This window comes from Lontra canadensis, unplaced genomic scaffold (assembly GCF_010015895.1).
Source record: "Lontra canadensis isolate GAN:19392208 unplaced genomic scaffold, GSC_riverotter_1.0 scaffold999, whole genome shotgun sequence".
NCBI lineage: Eukaryota > Metazoa > Chordata > Mammalia > Carnivora > Mustelidae > Lontra > Lontra canadensis.
In genome coordinates, this window is record NW_022631983.1 from 1 (window position 1) to 20281 (window position 20281).

Genomic DNA, 20281 nt, shown 5'->3' on the forward strand with positions numbered 1-20281 from the left:
ACTTATGACCCTGAAATTGAAAGTTGCATGCTCTACTTTCTGAGCCAGGCAGGAGCCCCTGGTTTTCTTTTAAAAATTATTGTGAGGGGCACCTGGGTGGCTCAGTGGGTTAAAGCCTCTGCCTTCAGCTCAGGTCATGATCCCGGGGTCCTGGGATCAAGCCCCACATCGGGTTCTCTGCTCAGCAGGGAGCCTGCTTCCTTTCCTCTCTCTCTGCCTGCCTCTCTACCTAATTGTGATCTCTGTCTGTCAAATAAATAAATAAAATCTTTTAAAAAAATTATTGTGAAATAGGTATGCCTGGGTGGCTCAGTTGGTTAAGTGTCTGCCTTCAGTTCAGGTCATGATCCCAGGGTCCTGGGATTGAGCCCCCCTTACACCCCATATTGGGCTGGTGGGGCTCCCTGTTCAACAGGTAGTCTGCTTCTGCCCCTCATCCTGCTTTTATGCTCTCTCTCTCTCCCTTTCAAATAAATAAAAAAATTTTAAGCAATTATTGTGAAATATATCACACAGACAAGCTTGATTATAATATGCATACATGGTTAAATAATATGAACAATTATTCTTATCCTCCAGGTTAAAAAATACAGCATTACTAGTACTTTGGAACGCCTGCCCTTATTTGTCCCTCCCTAGTTTTATACTTGTTCCTCTCTCCAGTGATCATCACCCTTATACTGACTTTTGTACCATTTTCTTGTTTTGCCTAGTATTTTTGAAATTCATATATAATTGACATATGACAGTTTATTAGTTTTAGATGTATAATGTAATGATTTGATACATGTGTATATTACAAAATGATCACCATGATAAGTTTAGTTAACATTCATCACCACACCTAATTATATATTTTTTTCCTTACGATGATTTTTAAGATCTACTATATCAGCAACTTCTGACATTTTTAAAAATTAAACTTTTTATTTGAAGATCATGTAGATTTATTTACATGCAACTGTGTACCTTTCATTCAATTTCCCCCAGTGGTTAATTTTATAGAATTAGAGGACAGTATCACCAGCAGGATATTGACAGCGACAATCTGCAGGTCTTACTCAGATTGATATAGTTTGACTTGTACTCATTTGTACATGTGTATGTGTAGTTCTATACAACTACATCACATGGGTAAGCTTGGGTATCAACTACCAGAGACCCTGAACACTTCCATTACCACAAGTTTCCCTCATGTTGCCGTTTTATAAATGCTTAACTCCTGACAACCTACCATTAATCTTTTTTCCATTTTTATGTTTTTTTTCATTTTGAGAATATTATATAAATGGAATCAGATAATACGTAACCTTGGGATTGCTTTTTTTATTCAGCATAGCTCTCCAGATTCTTCTAGATGGTTGGTTGGTGCTTAATGGTTTTAACATGTGGGTTTGAATTCCTAAGCAGTTGAATTCCTAATTTATTTTGATTCATTTTAAATAATTATTTGAATCTTACAGTACAATTCTTCTGTCACTTGCTTTTTTTATTCAATAAGACATATTTGAGATTTACCTAGTTAATGGGTGTGGCTGTGGGCCACTCATTTCCACTGGATGCATTTATCACAATATAATCCAATTAGTTAATGATGGGCATTCCAGTTGTGTTCAGGTTTTTATGGTTTTGAATAGGATGAATAATGTTACTGTGAATATACTTGCCTGTAATTCTAGGTGCAAAAGTGCAAGACTTTTTCTAAATTTAAAATCTTGGAATAGAATTTCTGGCTCATTCAATATGTGCATGTTTAATTTTACCAGATAAAATCCAACTCTTGCCCAAAATGTTTGAATTAGTCTATATACCTGTTAGCAATGCATGAACTTATTGTTCTCACATCCAAAGCAACACTTAGCAGTATTGTCAAACTTTTTAATTTTGCCAGTCTGGCAAACATGAAATAATATTTCATTGTCATTTTAATTTGCACTTTCCTGTTTACTAATGAGATTGAGTATCTTTTTATGTGTTGATGGGTCATTCGTGTTTTCTCTTCTGGAAAATGCCTGTCCATGTCTTTTGCCATTTTTAAAAATTACTTTTTTTTTTTAAGATTTTCTTTATTTATCTGACACAGAGAGAGAGATCACAAGTAGGCTGAGAGGGAGGGGGGAAGCAGGCTCCCTGCTGAGCAAAGAGCCCAGTTAAATCCCAGGATTCGGAGATCACGACCTGAGCAGAAGGCAGAGACTTAACCCGATGAGCCACCCGGCCCTAAAATTATGTTTCTTTTTCTAACATTTGAATTCTTTATATCACCAGAATTCTGATGATTTATAAGGTAAATGTATTGCAAAATTTCTCTCAACTTTCAATTTAGTTTCTCATTCTCTTTACTGTGTCTTTTGATTAATTAATAGTCATTCTTAATTTTTCTGCAGTTATACTTATCAGATATTTTCTTTTCTTTTTTTTTTTTTAAAGATTTTATTTATTTATTTGTCAGAGAGAGACAGAGAGGGAGAGAGAGCGAGCACAGGCAGACAGAATGGCAGGCAGAGGCAGAAGGAGAATCAGGCTCCCTGATGAGCAAGGAGCCCAATGTGGGACTCGATCCCAGGACGCTGGGATCATGACCTGAGCCGAAGGCAGCTGCTTAACCAACTGAGCCACCCAGGCGTCCCAGATATTTTCTTTAATGGTTTGTTCTTTGTGTTTTAAGAAATTCTGCTCCAGGGTGGGGGGATAGGGTAACTCAGTGATGGGCATTAAGGAGAGCATGTGATGTAATGAGCACTGGGTGCAATATACAACTGATGAATCACAGAACTCTACCTCTGAAGCTAACAGTAATTGAATTTAAATAAATTTTAAAAAAAGAAAAAAGAAATTCTGCTCCATTGTGTGTCAACTATACTTCAATAAGATAAATAAATAAATAAATAAATAAGATTCTACTCTATCTTATGGTCATAAAGATACACATTTAAATGTTTAATCCACTGGAAATTGACCATATGTGTGTGCATTATTCAATTTCCTTTATTTTTTTTTCCTCCAAATGCATTACCAGTCAGTCCCATTTCCCATCTTTCTGAAATGCCCTCTCTCATAAATCAAAAGTCCACATGGGCTCTCTACTCTGCACTGATATCTGATAGAATGAATCTATATGCCTTGTTCTTCAGGAATGTTTTGGTTACAAGCTTAGAACAAGTTTGTTATTCTCACAAAAAGTTCTTTTCTTCAAGTATTAAATCCACAGATGACTCTGGGTAGATTTCTAAATGTTATTGACGTTTAGATTTGCAATTGACACATATCGAGATTTTTCTATAAAACAACTTTACTAAACTTTTATTAATTCTAGCCATTTATCTGTAGATTCTTCTCCACATAGCTAATCATACTGATTACAAATAATAATAGTTTTGCTTTTTTTCTTTATGATCCTTATACCTTTATTTCTTCTTCTCTGCCTTACTGTACCCACAAAAAGCTGATCTCACGTGAAGTGGAGTGGTGAGAGTAGGCAGCTTGGTCTCATTCTGGGGTGCTGTCTGCTAGAATTTTTTTTTTGTAAAAATGGATCAAACCATGAAACTTATGATTTGTGCATTTTTTAAAAACACTATGTTATACTTTGGTAAAAAGTAAAAAAAAAAAAAAAATTTTCCCCCATCATCCATTTCCCCATCATCCTAACCTCTCTTTATCTTCTAAGGATCCCACTGAGCAGGTTCGTACCTGTCTATTTTCAACCTGACTACATATTACTGGAGAAAAGAGGTCTTAAGTGAGAACTCCCATGCCTGTTTCCATGCATTTGAAGAACTACAGAGGGGGTTGGGGGGTGGGGGGGAGGCACAGGCATTGTCTCCGCTGTGGGAGAGGGCAGAATGCAGAGGAGAGATGGAATTGCAGGGAAACAGACTTCCATAAAACAGAAGGAAAAGCTTTCTAACAGTATTGTCACCTAACCAGAATAGACTGCTTTTTGAAAAAGCGAGCTCCCAGCACTTAAGCATTCAAGCAGGGCAGGACACACACACCTACCTACTAAGGACTCTATGGAGGGTCACCCTGTCCTCCCAGGGGAGAGGTGGGGGGCAGGGTGTGGGTCAGATCAAGACTTCTGCCTCTCTCAAATACCAGCTTTGAGATTTTTTAAAAATTGAGCTTATTTCTTACTCTACTTTTAGGGGATGCTCTATTCATAATACTTAGAAAATTAATCATAAAATAAAGAAGAGTCAACAAAAGCAAAACATTGAAAATGTTAATAATATTGATAAATCCCTCTCAAGTCCGATCAAGAAGAGAGAGGAAGATAGCACATTAGAATTCCTTTCCCCCCGAAGAAACAGCCCTCAAATATCATAGTAAGTGTGCATCCAACAATCCTTAAAAAAAAGTGTAGTTATTCCTGTTAATTTTCATTCCCAATCTGCTGAACGATGCACTGCTTCTTGAGGTTTCTAGTCTTATAATCTGTCATTTTATATTCTTTTCAGATAAAGGACAAAGTGGTTCAGGCACTTATTGATTTGAAATTCAATAAAATAAAAAAAATCTGTTAATGGGGTTGGCCGCCTTTTTCGCAATAGAAGGAATTTTGAACTAAGGGAAGTTTTAAAGATTTTTATGAGATAGAGGTCATTCTGTGATTTCATAGTTTTACTTTATTTTACTTTCATTCAACCAAGCTCCTTTCTAGAAAATCTTCGTTTGTTGGTAGATAAAAATACATTCTCAGATTCTCCCAGAAGCGGCGCCATCAGCTTCATGGACTAAAAAGAAGCCTCGTTTCCTCGTGCCGCTATAGAAATGTCTTCCTTCTCCACTCCGGGCTTAACCGGATCAAAGTCTCTTTGTCCTTAGTTGATTGTTCTCAGAAAATCTGGAGTCCAGACAGGCTTGAGCCAGGAGAGGGTGACCTCTTGAGGGCAGACCCCGAGGCATGGCGCGTCTCCTCGCTCCTCAGACCCAGGAGAGCTGCGCCCCCTCTCAGTGCGCGGGGAGAGTACTCCAGCCGAGCCGAGAAATCCGTTACCAGGCTGCTGTGTCCCCAAGGGCCATTCCAGGGCGGAAGAGGACGGGGAAAACCGCTGTGTTGATTCCTCAGCCCTGTGGGCTGGGCGCGCAGCGGGTCAGGTTACAGACAGGTGAGTCTGGCGGATGGGCGAGCTGCGGGCGCCAGGGAGCTCCGGGCTAAACGCGCCCCTGCACAGCCCCGGGAGCCCGCGCAAGTCTGATCGCCCACAGGAGCTCCCACCGCAGGCGTGGAGGCATTGCTGCGCGTCCCCGGGGGCACCCGAGCTGCGGCCGTGAGAGGGACAGCGCGCGCTCCCCAAATGCCGGCACTGCTGCTCTTAGAAACTTGGCATCTTTCTCTTACCAACTCCTCTTCCTTCTCTCCCAACTCCCCCTCCAGGTATAAAGGCAGAGAGGAAAAGCCAAAACCAAAAATAAATACAAAGCTCTCCAGCCAACTCCCCAGTAGCAGCCGACTTCACTTTGCTGGGAAACGTGTTTCCCAACCTCAGAATTTGGGGAGCGGGCGGTTGGGGGGAGACCATAATGGGAGTGGGCAAGGATAAGAAATTTGTTATGAAGCCGCGTTTGCATAACATGCGCTTGGCTTTTGTTTCCATTGTGTGTTTATCTGGGTTGATGGGGCTCTTGGAGCGGTAGGTCTTGGAGTGGAAGCTGCTTTAGCAGAGCTAGCCGACTTGTTTTTCCTAGATTGTACGGCACAAATCAATAATGACGTGGTCTAAAGCTGCCGAACTTTAAATTATATTATTACCGTGTTTATTTGGGGGACTGTTGTAAATTATGGGGAGCCTAAGCCCCCAAGTCGCCCCCCCCCCCTTACGAGATGAGCCCTGCAGTCTCCTCGCCGCCTCCACCTTCCGCCCGCCGAGATTTCAACTAGCCGCGGCAACCATTCACCAAGACCGAAGGAACTGAGCCATTTTCTTGCTTGCCTGTCGGAGACAATCCACCTGGGGGCGGGGAGGGGGGGTGCATCTCGCAGGAATCTCCAACTCTTAGGATGGATGCGCGGGGAAGCGGACCTGGGGGCTTACCTCTAAGAGTTTGCCCTGAGATGCATGTGATGGGGACTGGGGCGAGAGGTTGATTAAAAAATGTTCTTCCCTTTTTAAAAAGGGGAGGGGGGCGGAGAATCAGACGTTAAATTCTTTTGCAAACATTCATGCCTAAGGAAGGGCTGGAACAGGCAGCCCCGGCCGCCGGAACCGGTCGGACAGGTAGCGAGCTTGTTGACACCGTTATGTTGCAGGGCGCATGCTCACTCCCAAGTTTCCTGGTGCCTTTTCTATTCCACCTTATGAAACTTTTTCCTCGGCGTGGTCTCACCCGCGATTTAAGGCATAGGTGTCGCGGAGCTTGGAGGCTGGGAGTCGCCGGGCGTGCGGGGGAGAGGCCTGGGCCGCGCCGCGGCGGGGGGCGGAGGGAGAGGGCAGGATAGGCGGGAAGGTGGGCTCTGGCCGCCGGGAGCCGGGTATCGAGTCCCTGCCGCAGTTTCTAGCGGGGAGCAGCCGGGAGGAGGGGGCCGCCGGCCGGGGAGGGGGCCACGCCATGCCCAAAGTCTTCCTGGTGAAGAGGAGGAGCCCGGGGGTCTCCGTCCGCAGCTGGGATGAGCTCCCGGATGAGGAAAGGGCAGACACCTACATCCCAGGTGAGCGCCGCGCGGGGGCCGGGCCTGGGCGCGGGACTCCCGGAGTGGGGGCAGGGGTGGTCGGGTTCCCTCCGCTCCTCCGCGGGGCCTGGACTCTCCACCCCTTGCCGCTTCTTTCGGGGCGGCGGGGAGGGGGGTGCTTCTTGAGGAGCGGGAAGACGGAGAGTGAGAGGCTGGGAACCCGGGACGCCCTGCGCCCCCTTCCCCCTAGTGGGCGCCAGTAATTGCCCGGCGGCGGGACCGTTGGCTGCCGCGCTGGCCGAGGTGAACCGAAGGAGGGGAGACCGAAGGCCAGTAGGGGCTACTCTTAGTCCCACGTCCTCATGGGATTGCACCAGGATCCGTCAGCCCCTCGGGCTGGGTGGGTTGAGATCAGACCCCTAACCCCCTATCCCAAAGAGAGGGAAGTTGGCGCGCGGGGTCCGCAGCAACCCAAGGCCCTCGGTTCCTTGTGGGCGCGGAGACTGGGACCGAGGAGCCGCCCCCCAAATCCCGTGCTCGCTCCGGAGGCCCAGCCGGGGACTCGCTCGTCCACCCCCGCGTGTTGCCCACTTGGCCAGGTGCCCAGGTCCAGGGCGGGGCGGCGGCGGCGGCGGCGGCACCGCCCGCAGGTCAAACTGCCGCGGACGCCCGGGCCTGACGCCGCGTGTCTGTGTGTCGGGGCACCGCCCCTCCCTTCGCAGTGGGCCTCGGCCGTCTGCTCCACGACCCCCCCGAGGACTGCCGCAGCGACGGCGGCAGCAGCAGCAGCAGCGGCGGCAGCAGCAGCGCGGGGGAGCCTGGAGGCGCCGAGAGCAGCTCGTCCCCGCGCGCCCCCGAACGCGAAATCTCCGAGCCCGGCGACGCCGAGGGCCCGGGCGGACACCTGGCGGTAATGCAGCGCCCGGTCGCCAGGTCGAAAATCAAGGTACGGTGTCGACTCTGCCCCCGCCGCCACCTGCACCACGCCCTGGCGTCGGGCTCCGGGAGCCGGCGCCCCTCCCTGCCGCGCCCGCCCGCGCACCCGTGCACCGGGCACCGAGCGCGCCCTCTGCGCGGCTTCTGCACCTGCCTCTGGGTCTCGGCCAGGGCGGCTCTGCGTGTCCTCCTGTCTGCTGGGTAGCCAACGGCCCGCGCCGCTAAGCCCTGGAGGCCGGCTCCTGAGCCGGCATGGTCCGCGGGGGTGGCCTCTGGAACTGCCTAAAAGAACCAGGCCCAGTTTCGGCCGTCTAGTACCCCATTCTGTGTGCAGAGCCTGAAGAATCACCAGGCCGTCGGGGTTCCCGGGTTCGGAAAGGAAGGATCCAGGCTCTCAGGAATTCCATTCTCTGCGGCCCATTCCTAGCGCTATAATTCCGAGTTTCACACTCTTCCTTGCGTTCTGGAGGCAGTGGCGGCTGTTTGGCACACAGTGAACCTCTCACGGTAACAGCTATTCCCATTGACAATTATGGAATGCCCGTTAGACCGGAAGTCTGTGGTGGGCACTTTAAATTTGTCATCCCTCTCAAATCTTCCTGAATTAAATTGATGGATAAAGGGGTTCAACTGCAAATTGCCTCAGTGCCCCGCCTCCAGTGGTTTGGAGTTTTCGTTACCACGCATTATCATTCTTCATTCCCTCCCACCTGAAGTCTTCTAGAATGGTAGGCGACATCTTATCGAGACATTCATCTGGCTTTTCTGGGTAGAACTTACATGATCCCCTGCTCAAATGTATCCGCTACCCGCAAGATTAAGGAATCCCATTCCACTGATTTAGTCAGCTGGAGCCTCAGAGTGGTGTTTTAGGAATCCCATGACCCCATTTCCTAGCCTAGTGGGACTCTGCGGGCTCCAGGCCCTGGGTGGTGGGCGATAATTCTTGCGCGCGCCAGGGCGGTCCTGCAGCCCTGCTGCCCAGGAGGGGGATGGGGGGATGGGGAGGAGGAACTCTAGTGTTTGCTGTGGATTGGGTAAGACTTGGTTACTTTTCCTGGGCGAGGCCATCCCTCCCTATGAATATTACTGATTCCTGGGGTTTGGCTTGGGGACTGCTTAGGGTGCATTTGGTTATGAATTGAGGCTAGTGGCTGGAGCCAAAATCCTCTGGAAAGACGTCTTTAAAGGTTGCTACGGCTCATGCTGCTTGGTGTTAAGTGGGCCGCTGAGGTTCAAAGTCAGCCGGCCTGAGGCTTTGTGGGCCCGATGGGGTTAAGTGGGAGGGGACAGTTTGCCTGAGGCTGGTAACTCTGCCCTCCAGGAAATTCTACAAAGTGTCCCACTTGCATATTTATCACCGGCCTGGAAGGACAATTGCAACGTTGTTTTGGGATTGCATGTAGTCTGTTTGCCCCTCGGTCCCCCCAATTTCCCAGATTACCCTGGGGAGAAAGTGGCAGGGGAGGAAGATCCAGTCCCTTTAGGAGGTCTCACTTGTCCCAGGCATACATCGCCATTGGAGCCCTGGATTAAACGAATAAATAAACCACAATATTATTTCTATGATCTTGCCTACATGCTGCTCCCAGGGCTGGGGGCTGGGGGCTGGGGTAGAGTGTTAGCTCCACAACCTTCGCACAACTTCCGGAGAAGTTCCATTTGTTTACTAAGGATGTTTAGATTCCTTTCCCCTCTCAGCCTCCATCTGAAAATAGGAGACATGTTGGTATTAAGATGCTCCAAGCCTCCAGAATTATCCTCTGTAGTATTGGCCGGTTTCAGAGGATTGTCCAAATTGCTTGTGACTTAGCATATTGCGTAATTCTAGAGTTCCACACAAACCCCGCTGCTCTCTTAAAAATTAGTTTCTTCACCCAAAGAAAAGGAATGCTTCTCCAGGATGAGGCCCATCGGTGATGCATAATGACTGAGTTTGTATGACTTAAAGGCACTCACCTAGCAGTTGGCTCACAGGACTAGGGGAGGGGCAGGTTTGAGCCAGTGCCCCGCAGAGAGGCAAAGTCCCATTTAACATTATGGGGTGCCTGCTCTGTGCCGGGCAGCCAGGAGATAAAAATGTTCCCTGCCTCGTCTTCTAGAATTATCTAACAGTAATGATTAAGCACCTAGGCTCTGGCTTTGTCACTTTTTAGCTGCCTGACATTGGGTAAGTGGCTAATCCCTCTGGGCCTCAGTTTCCTTGTCTGTGAAATGGGAATAATAATGATACCTACCTTAAAGAGTGGTAAACGTAGTAAGTGAGTGAAGAGGGGAACGTGGTAGGTGACCATTAGCTCTAGCTAGAATTATCTGGGTTGGTGGGAAGACACAATTAATTAATAATTCTGTTCCAGCAAAAGGAATGCTAAAGCACAAGCAAAGATGTAATAAATTCTGAGCCAGGGAAGGTTTCTTGGTGTGGATTTGAGGGCAGCGGGGAAGGGAGAGGCAGGCTTTAGAGCAGGGGCATGGGCTGAGCCTGAAGCTTGAGTAGGTAAAGTACTAAAAGTTCTGGTCCCTGAAGATGGAAAATGGACCTGGTAGGGTCAGAGAGAAGAGTGGGAGAAGGTGAGGAGCTGGGCCAGGGTGAGATGCTGAAGGGGCCACGCTGAGAGGGGTAGATGTTCCTGCACAGGAGGGGTTCTGGAAGGGTCCTGAGAAGGAAGACATCAGTTGGGTCCATCTCATTAGCTGTGTTAGGAACACATTATCTGGCCTGAGTCTTCGTTTTCCTGATCTGTAAAATGGAAAAGCAATAGAGTCGGCCTCTCACAAGGGTTGATTAGATGAAATGAGGGTGCAGAGTGTCTAGCACTTTTAAGCGTGTTCGCTAACTCGAGGGAGTTAGCAAACAGTGATGTATGGCAGGTTTCCATAAGGTGCAACGTTTTGTTGCCTACAGTGGGAACAAGGGATTTGCCAATCCAGCTGTGCTGGTAAGTGGATCTAGAAAGGAGTTGCAGGTGCTGGTTAGGAAACTGGCGTTTTCCAGCCTATCTGCCTTATGGCTGTGTGCCTCGGGGCAGTTTGCAAAATTGTCTCTTTACTACCAAGGATTCAGTAATTTTCCAAACAGATTGAGGGGGAGAGATCATGTGTATCCAAGAAGGCGGTAGTGACAGGTCCAGGTGGCTTTAAGTCTCTTCTGTGTTGGTCCCATTCGCAGGACTTCAGCTGCAGGGCAGAGACCCCCAGGAATCCTGACCACCATTGCCCTTCCTTTGAAGGTTTATCAGGAGCTAAGTAACTCTGAATTTAAATCAGTTACTCGACAGACATTTTTCCTTCCTGACTCAGTGGCTGGTGGGACCCAGATGCAAGTGTAGAGTAGCAAGTGAATCTGTCTTCTCCCATTTTCCCCTTCTGGTTCTCTTCCTTTGGCCTCTCCCAAGGGTACTTTAAAAGGAATTGAGTGTAGAATTCCTTCTAAAGTATTTTTGGTCTTTTACCTGGCTCTGTAGTCCAAGTCTTCAAGTTGTGCCAGACGTGGGAACGTGTGGTAGTCTTTTTCCTTTCTTTCCATCATTTGTCACCCAGCCCCAACAACCAGTAATCTATGGCCATTCCTGCCCATCTAACCCCCCCGCCCATCCCCGACCCATGATTTTGAAGCAAATCTCATTTATCATATTATTTCAACTGTAATACCTCAGAATGTGCCTCTGATAGATAAAGGCCAAAATACATGATCACACCCACATTAACAGCAGTATTCACATTGCTGATTGTCTTTTTTTTTTTTTTTTTTTTTTAAGATTTTATTTGTTTATTGGACACAGAGAGAGGTCACAAGTAGGCAGAGAGGCAGGCGGGGGGGCGGGAAAGCAGGGTCCCCGCTGAGCAGAGAGCCCGATGTGGGGCTCCATCCCAGGACCCTGGGATCATGACCTGAGCCGAAGGCAGAGAATTAACCCACTGAGCCACCAAGGTGCCCCACGTTGCTGATTTTCAGTTTGCTGAATCAGGACCACACAGTGTCTACACATGTAATTGACTGACGTGTTTTTCATTTCTTCTATAATTTGTTCACGTTCCCTCCATCTCTTTTCCATGTCCTTATAAGTTAATTATTGAAGAGATGAGTAATTTGCTTGGAGTGTTGCTAACAGTCTGGATTTTGAGGAATGCATCACCACGGAGTCTAACACTCCTTGGTCTTCTGTGTTTTCTCTAAATGGGTAGTTGGTTCTCTAGCTGCACTGCCCACCATGGTAGCCAAAGTCACATGTGACTGTTTAAATTTAAACTAAGTAAAATTAAAAATTAAGTCCCTCAGTTGCACGAGCCACATTTCAGGTGCTCAGTAACCATGTGAGACCAGTGGTTACTGTAGTAGACAATACAGATTAGAACATTTCTGTCATTGCAGAGTTCTGTTGGACAACACTTGCTTTAGATGCTTCCTCAAGTGTATTTATTTTAGCTAAAAAAAAATATGTCGGGGGAGAGGGTCATCTCTTAACATCAAGAAGCACACGGTATTTGGTTGCCTCTCTGTGATGTTAGCAGCTGTCAATACTCAAGAGTCTAAGTGATTTAGGTTATCAGTGGTTGTGATAGTCTGTCCTTCATTTCTTAGCCGATATTCTTGTATAGAGATATAGTTCCCCCTCCCCTGCTGTTTGGATCCCATTGAGACAGTTCCTTTAGGAAAGGCCAAATAAGATTCCCTTCGTGTACCAGTTTTCCAGCTAATCTGTTGGTTCACCAGAATTCTACAGCGATGGCCAACTTGTTTATTTTTAAAATATTGTTGTGAATCATGGATTTAAGCGGTTTTTAAAAACCCGTCCATTTGATTTTTGTAAGAGAGCATAAGCTCTGTCCCTAACTCCTTGCCTATTGTCTTTTATCTCCTGAGGGAGAATTGGCTTCCCCTCGCCCCCGCCCCCATTGTAACTCACTGACTGTGTGTCTGACATTTGGCTGACCAGACTCCTCTTATTGACTCTAGACCCACCGACTGCCAGGAACATTCCTACCGGGCTCATATCCCCAGCACCTGGTACAGTAATGCCTGACTCATAGGAGGACAGAAGTCAACATAGAATAGAAGTACAGGCAGGATGTAAATGACAACATTTGGAAGGAGATAGGGAGCAAGAAGAAACATAGATCTGGGAAAATATCTGGAAGAGATGCTCAAAAAAGGCTAAATTAATGAAGAGGGGGAAAAGGAATAAGAGAACCATGTAAGTGTTCATTGCACTGGCTTTTCATTTGAACATGGGTGAAGTGGGTTTAGTTGCAGACAACAGAATCCATTGTCGTTAGCTTCAGCTGAGCATGGTTAACGATAGAATAATAAATGGACCAGAAGAAAGACCAGGATATAATCCCAGAGACACACTGCAGAACTGGCCACTAAGGGAGCTACACCCAGTGGCCTCTATGGCTGCCTGCTCCTGCATGGTGATGCCTCTGCCCAATGAACTCAGGCCCAAATTCAAATCTCCTAGTAGCGCATGTAAATTGGTGGAACCCAAGTCACATCTAAAACCGCAAGGGAGCCTGGGAAATGTAGTTTATACCTTTTTAGCCTCCACAGTATGGGAAGGCCCACCAGAAAAAGTCGGAATAGATGCTGAGAAGAGTATCCATCCATAGGAACCACTACAGAGACCCTTAAAGCTTGTGTGGTCCAATCCCCTCATTTTCAAGGAAAGAAGGGGAAAGCCCAGAGGGGTTTCCTTGAATTTGACACAGTTTTTAGTAGCCAAGTCCAACCAAAGGATCCTTGTTCTTTTAGGGTTGTTGTGTTGCATTGTGGGAGGTATTTTTGACACTGTAGCCATTAGGGTTGACAGTCTGACATGAAGCTGTTTCTCACCATGATATGAGACAAACAATAGGATTCATCCTCTCTGTCTCCCCCACATCATGCCCAGATCCTTGGGCATGTCCAGGGGAAGTATGGGTACAAGTTTTGTAGGTAACAGAGCACACCTAAAATCTCAATGTGGGTACCTACAAGTATGAGACCAAGGGCAGGTTAGATCTCTTGGAGCCACAGTTTTTTCCTGGATTATAAGGATGTATGCTCTTCATTATCCCTGCGTTTGAAAAGGTTCTCCATTCTACCATATAGTGGAGTTGTGAACCCTAAAGAAGTAAGTGATACAGGGACCAGGAGGGAATTTTTTATTCCAAGGGAATTGGGTAATATGCTTAGCATGTTTGTTTGTTTAATTTTTTTAATGTTATTTATTTATTTATTTATTTGAGAGAGAGAGCACGAGCAGGGGGGTGGGGCAGAGGCAGAGGGAGAAGCAGACTTCCTTCTGAGCAGGGAGCCTGATGTGGGGCTCAATCCCAGGACTCTAAGATCATGACCTGAGCCAAAGGCAGACGCTTAACTGACTGAGCCACCCAGGTGCCCCTGTTTGTTTTGTTGTTGTTGTTGTTGTTTTGTTTTTTTAAGTAATCTCTTTGCCCAACATGCGACTCCAGCTCATGACCCCAAGATCAGGAGTCCCATGCTCTACCAACTGAGCCAACCAGGTGCCCCTTGCTTAGTGTGAAAATCTTATCCAAATGGGCACCACCTTCACAGTACTCTCCCACAGGAAATAGGAGCATTAATAATTTAATAAACTTGTCTGGTGGAAGCATCAACAGAAAGTAAAGGATTTTTTTTTTTTTTTTTGCTTTAGAAGTTTGACAGGTAAGTGACCTTAGCCAGCTTTGAAGTTGGTCAGAGGGCCAGCCAAAGTCCCTACCTCCCCAGACACTCCTGCAGTTTTCAGCAGCCCTGATACAATGATTGGTTTGTTTTTCTGCAAAGACCTGTTCTTTTTAGAAGACCTAGAGGGAAACCTGTGTGTTTTTTAAAATGAAAGTAGAGATCCTGCGGGAAACAGGACAGCAAGCAAGAAAGTGCCCCCCAACCATGGGGTTGGAGAATCACTCAGTCTCTCTTCGTCTTTCTTGCCCTGAATCAATCTCCAGACCGATGTCACCTCCCACCATCCATGGTAGCTCCCACATTTCCTTAAGAAGCCTTTTGCAAAGGATTAATTTTGGATAAAGGGTGAACTTTTCCAGAAGGTAGCATGGTGTGTATACCCCGCCCCGCCACCATGGCAGGTCTGGAGCAGTGCCCTATAATTAAACACCTTAGTGAGTTCCATATCAAAACACAGGAATATTGACACCAAAGGGGATGAAGTCTGCCTCGTAGCTCCGTGTCTGCTCGGGCCCACTTTTATGGCCGAAAGGAGATAGGTGAGAACGTTGGTTTTCAGAGCTGTTTGGATTTCAGAATTGTGGATGAAGGATTGGGCCTTGCCTGCTCATACTGAAGGTTAGTTAGTTCCCCCCCCTTTTTTTCCCATCAGAGAGAGAAAATTCAAATGGGCAACAGAGAAACGAGAGATTTGGACCAATTATCTTTTATTCAGGGTCACAGAACTTTGGAACCTGTCTTATGAGTTATGTGTTACTGACCTCCAGGTCCTTTATTTTTGTTTCTGTTTTTAAGATTTATTTATTTTATTTGAGAGAGAGAGCACAATCAGGAGGGGCAGAGAGAGTCTTAAGCAGACTCCACACTTAGGGTGGAGCTCCACTCAGGGTGACCTCAGGACCCTGAGATCCTGAGCTGAGTTTAAAGCCAAAACTGAGTTCATTGCTTGACTCACTGTGTCACCCAGGCGCCCCCTCCAGGTGTTTTTTACATAGTTTTTCTTATTTAATTCCTTAACAATTCTGAGAGGCAGATACAGTTACTGTGCACGTATTACAGGCTTAGAGAGAGGGAGTAACCTGCCTGCGCCCCACAGACTGTAAGTGGCAAAGCAGGGCTTGAACTTAAGGAAAAGGAAAACAGACTCTGCTCTCAGATCCTCGTACTACTGAAGACAGCTCACCTAATACCATTTTATCTTTTTTTTTTTTTTAAGTCATCTCTACACCCAACGTGAGGCTCAAACTCACAACCCTGAGATCGAGAGTCACATGCTCCACCGACCAAGCCCACCAGGCACCCTGCCATTTTATCATCCTTACACAGGGGAAGTTGTGGCTCAGGGATATTAAATGACATCCCACAAGTGGGTGATGGCAGGAGTAGATTTTTATTTGATCCCTAGCACTCCTTGTCTGTTTGTTCCCCTCTCATTCTGTAACCAAGATGGCCAAGACGTAACTAGTTCGGGTCTACTACTTGCAAAGTAGGGTAATGAGGTCAGATTTGGTTAACCTTATTTTTGAACCTTTAGGAGGTCAGGTGTTAGGTGTAAACCTCTGTAAACATTGTAAAGATGGCCCAGTGACCTGGGGAGGGATTGCTGGTACTCAGGCCCCTAGGATGTCATTCCGGGAATCGGATATGTTGTCTGTATCCTGCACCCGATCCTGGGGGAGAACATTAGGAAATGTGGCAGATCTGGTACCCTGGAGAGAATGTGACCCATTTCTTACTATTACAGTTCCCTATTGCACTTTCACGAATAACCCCACATTTAGCAGCCTAAGTGTATTTTTTCCAAAGACTTTATTTATTTGAGAAAGAGAGAGAGAGAGAGAGCACACCCCTGAGCACAGGGTCAGGGGGGAGAGACAGAGGAAGAGGGAGAAGCAGGATCCCAGCTGAGCAGGGAGCCTGAAGCTGGGCTCAATCCCAGGACCCTGGGATCATGACCTGAGCCAAAGGCAGACGCCCAACCGACTGAGCCGCCCAGGCACCCCTAGCAGCCTAACTTATTATTCTGTATTCTAGTTCCGCAGAATGACTGGGCTTAGTTGGGCCATTCTTGCCTGAGGTTTCTCTCATGGTTATGATCAGATGGTGGCCAAGTGGAATCTTCTGGAGGCTTGACTGGGCTGGATCAGGTATCTGACAGCTGACACTGTTTCCTTTTTCTAGCTGCTTTAGTTACATGGTTCTACCGTCTTTTCAAAGCCTTTATGGATGGACATATAGGTAGTTCCTGGTCTTTTGCCATTACAGACAGAATTTCAGGGCACCTGACATGTGAAATACACTCTGGGATAAATTTCACATTTAGAAATTTATCCTACAAATAGTCCTTCCTTTCTGAGAATTGAAATAGTCTGGCAGAAGCTGGCTTCATCAGCCATGGTCTTTTGCCATTTAATTAACAACACATCTTTCACCAAGGCCCCTTTAAGGCTTCAGATACAATTCGTTAATGTCCGGGTGCTGGATTGGTCATAGAGAGGTGGCAAACAGTGCTTCATGGATTCCCTAAATGAGCCCCTTGGTGCAGGCTCAGTTTGCCATCCTGTGGAATGGGGGATGTATAGGAAGATAGAGAAATGGAAAATTTGCCTTTGTGGAGGCACACCTGAAGAATTTCTATTTTTGTTTTTGTTTTTCTGGTTTTGAAAACCAGAGGAAAACTATTCCTGGGACTGCAGGTGGTGGGGGAGGGGAGAGCTTAGTGCCCAGTCTCCTCCCCTATTCTCAAGTTCTCCCCTGTGTTAAAAGGCTTTCTGTATCTTGGTCAGATGATCCACTGGGCCTGCACTCCCTTAAACTGTCACTAACCTCTTTTCTCTCTATCCTTCAAGATTTTATTCTGTTCAAGCAAAATAATGCCAGGGATTTAAGGTTTTCGTCCTGGACTCTAATAGAAGGTATCCATATTACATGCAGAGCATTTTAAAAATAGGAATTTACCAAAAGGCTTAAAGTAAACAGGAGTTCGGGTTTGGACTGTAAGTTGGCAAGGCCTTAAGAACATTCTGCAGGAACAGTTCTAGCTTTCTGCACGTTCTTAATCAAACTGCCTGGGTCAGTTGTCTGTGTTCTGTCACCAGCTCTCAGTGACCTTTCTCCTGTGTAGACTCGGCCTTCAGAAGCTCCAGATACTCAGTTTGCCAAGACTTGGGTCATATTTGTCTTGTTTTTGTTTTGTTTTGTTTTGTTTTTTTGTTTTTGTTTTTTTTTTAGATTTTATTTATCTATATGAGAGACAGAGCACCAAGAGTGGGGAGAAGCAGAAGGAGAGGGAGAAGCAGCTTCCCTGCTGAGCAGGGAGCTGGACTCGGGACTTGATCCCAGGACCACCCAGGCACTCTGGGTCATATTTAGTCTTTCACATCCCTTCAAGGGCTGCAATGCCCAGAATGGGGACTTCCCGGAAGGAGAAGACCTGCCTCATCCTAGTGACAGAAATAAAGTCTTGGGCTCAACTGGGTCTCCCTCAGGATGAGGGCCAGGCCCTACCCTTTTGGGGGATACAGGGCAGAGCTAGGCTGTGAGCAGCTGGGAGGCCCCAGGCGGTTACCCATTGGGTCAACAACCCGACCCCTGAGGCCATCCTCCTATGTGCCCTCCAGTGGCCCCTCTGCCTTTTGAATAGAGCTGAGTTTCTTTTGGGCCCCAGGGTAGAGCCCCAAGGAGGATGCTACCCTTCCCTGCTACCCCAGCTCTCTTTCATTAACTGCTGTCTTGGGTTCAGGCTCGTCATGCAGAACCACACGCAGTCTCCCTGTTGCCTAGTGCCCTCTTCTGGAATATTCTTTGCTGTTGCCCTTCTTTTCCTACTCATCTTTGCCTGGCTGAGGAGTGAGCTCACTACTCCTGGCGTAGGTGCCTCTCCGAGGTGTCCATTGCGCCTGGAGCTTCCCCGATATCAGTGGCCTTCTGATGGGTCTGCTTCCCCACTAGACTGGCAGCTTCTTGGGGACAAGCTAACCTGGTGACTGCGCTCCCTCCAGCTCTGACCACAGGGCCTGCTGCAGACCCGGCACTCCGTAAGTTCGCTGAGACAAATGAAGCCCCATGCAGATGAGGAGGCCGACCGAAAAACTGTGTTCTGGGGTCTTGTGCCTTCCCCAAGTCCCTTTGTATTTTGCCACTTGTGAGCCACGCCCATCAACCCCCTGTGCCCTGGCCCGAGTCAGAGCTTGGGGGATGGGGGGGGCAGCAAGCCACACAAACCCTTGCTGACTTCTGCAAAGGCCTTTACTTGAGGAGACGAGATGAACGCTGAGGAAACATCTGTGCAGTTCAGAACCCTCTGGAACGAGTGGGATAAAGTGCTGAACTGTGGGAGGGCTGTACCCTAGCCTCATGTCCCCAGTACAGTCTATGCCACAGTGGCATCTCCCGGGAGAGTCTAGACTCCGCCACACCTGCTGAATCAGACCCTAAGATTTGACAAGAGCCTCAGGGGATTTGTGCACACGCTGGGTTTTGACGGCCCTGGTCTCACTGGCACAGAATACTGCTGGGGCAGAAGCTGCAGTAATTGGAGAAGCTGCATCGGGGAGGGGGGAGTAGCTGAGCTGGGTCTTCGAGGAGGGTGATACCAAGGGTGGAGGGAAGCTGAAGGGTGTTGGAGGTTATGGAGGTGTTGAGCCAGCAAGGACCGACTCTTCCTGTTAATGATGTTTGTATGAAAATCAGGTTAAGAGCCCCCTTTGTAAATAGTGGAGCAGTTGGCTCAAGCTTCTGAAGGATTTGATTTGGTAACTAGGAAACCTTTGATGAATATATTGGCTCTGGTGTTTTTCACCACTTAATTATAGATTTAAGTTTCTGCCTTTGAAGTGGCCAGCATCGTTGAGGGCATGTGGGACTAGAAGCCCAGGGCCTGGGTTTTTTGTTTATTTTGTGAGAATGAAGCTGTGGGGTCCTGACCAAGTCACTTCCCAAAGTGATCATGTTAGGTGTTCCTACTTTTGTGGGTCAGGAGCTGGGGTGTGGCCCGGCAAGGCAGCTCTACCCTGGGTGGCATTGGCCAGAGTCCCTTAGCTGATGGCAGACATGGACTGGGCTGGGAGGCCCAGTGAGGCTTTATCTGGCTTCTCAGTGGCTCTGCCAGTGGTCTTGTCCTCCCCATGGATGCTTGAGCTTCCTTGCAGCATAATAGTCTTACAAGGCAGCTGGCTTCCGAGAGGGAACATGTGGAAGCTGCATAGTCTCTCTCTTTTTTTTTTTGAGAGAGAGAGAGGGCCCACAGTGGTGGGGAGTGGCCAGGGTCAGAGAGAGAGCGGTAACATCCCAAGGAGGCTCCATGCTCGTTCAGCATGGAGCCCCAATGAGTGGGTCTCGATGTCACAACCTTAGATCATGACCAGAGCCAAAATAAGAGTCAGACGCTCAACTGACTGAGCCACCCAGGTCCCCCCAGCTGCAGAGTGTCTTAAGACCTAGAAATTACCTAGGCTGTGCCCAGCTCCCCGGGGGAGAGGAAAGAGTCTCCATCTGCTGATGGAGGGAGCAGCAGGCACAGGGAAGAAGGAATTGACCGTGTCTGTCTTGGGGGACTCTGTACAACAGGCTCCATGCCCTCATCAGGACCTGGACTCCTTTTTTAATGTTTTTTAAAAGACTTTATTTATTTGACAGAGAGACACAGCCAGAGAGGGAACACAAGCAGGGTCAGTGAGAGAAGGAGAAGCAGGCTTCCCTCTGAGCAGGGATCCTGTAGCAGGGCTTGAACCCAGGACCCTGGGATCATGATCTGAGCCGAAGGCAGACACTTAACGACTGAGTCACCCAGGCACCCCTGGACTCCTTTCTTTCTGCCCTTCCATCCTCAGCACAGGCCTCCCCCTCGATGGTCCAGAGTGGCTGATGGAGCTCCGGCCAGCAGGAAGGAGCAAAGGAGGAGGAGGGCACCACCTTCTCCCACCGCAGGAGTACCCACCATCAGTCCCCTCATCCAGCCTCCAGTGACTTGCGTCAGGCCCGCAAGCGTAGACGGTCGGGGGGGAGCCATTGTGCCCAGAAATCACAAGTCTGTTCTGAGGCAG

At 47.7% G+C, this 20281-nt stretch overlaps 1 protein-coding gene across 1 annotated transcript; it reads left to right on the forward strand.

Moving 5' to 3' along the window:
- Nucleotides 1-4615: 4615 nt before the first annotated feature.
- On the forward strand, nucleotides 4616-19898 carry LOC116863379 (transcription factor Ovo-like 2; the record flags this gene model as incomplete). Its single annotated transcript, XM_032850837.1, has 4 exons — nucleotides 4616-5111; nucleotides 5381-6652; nucleotides 7336-7559; nucleotides 19875-19898. Coding segments are annotated over exons 2-4 (348 nt in total), but the record flags the coding sequence as incomplete, so codon positions are not given.
- Nucleotides 19899-20281: the final 383 nt, after the last annotated feature.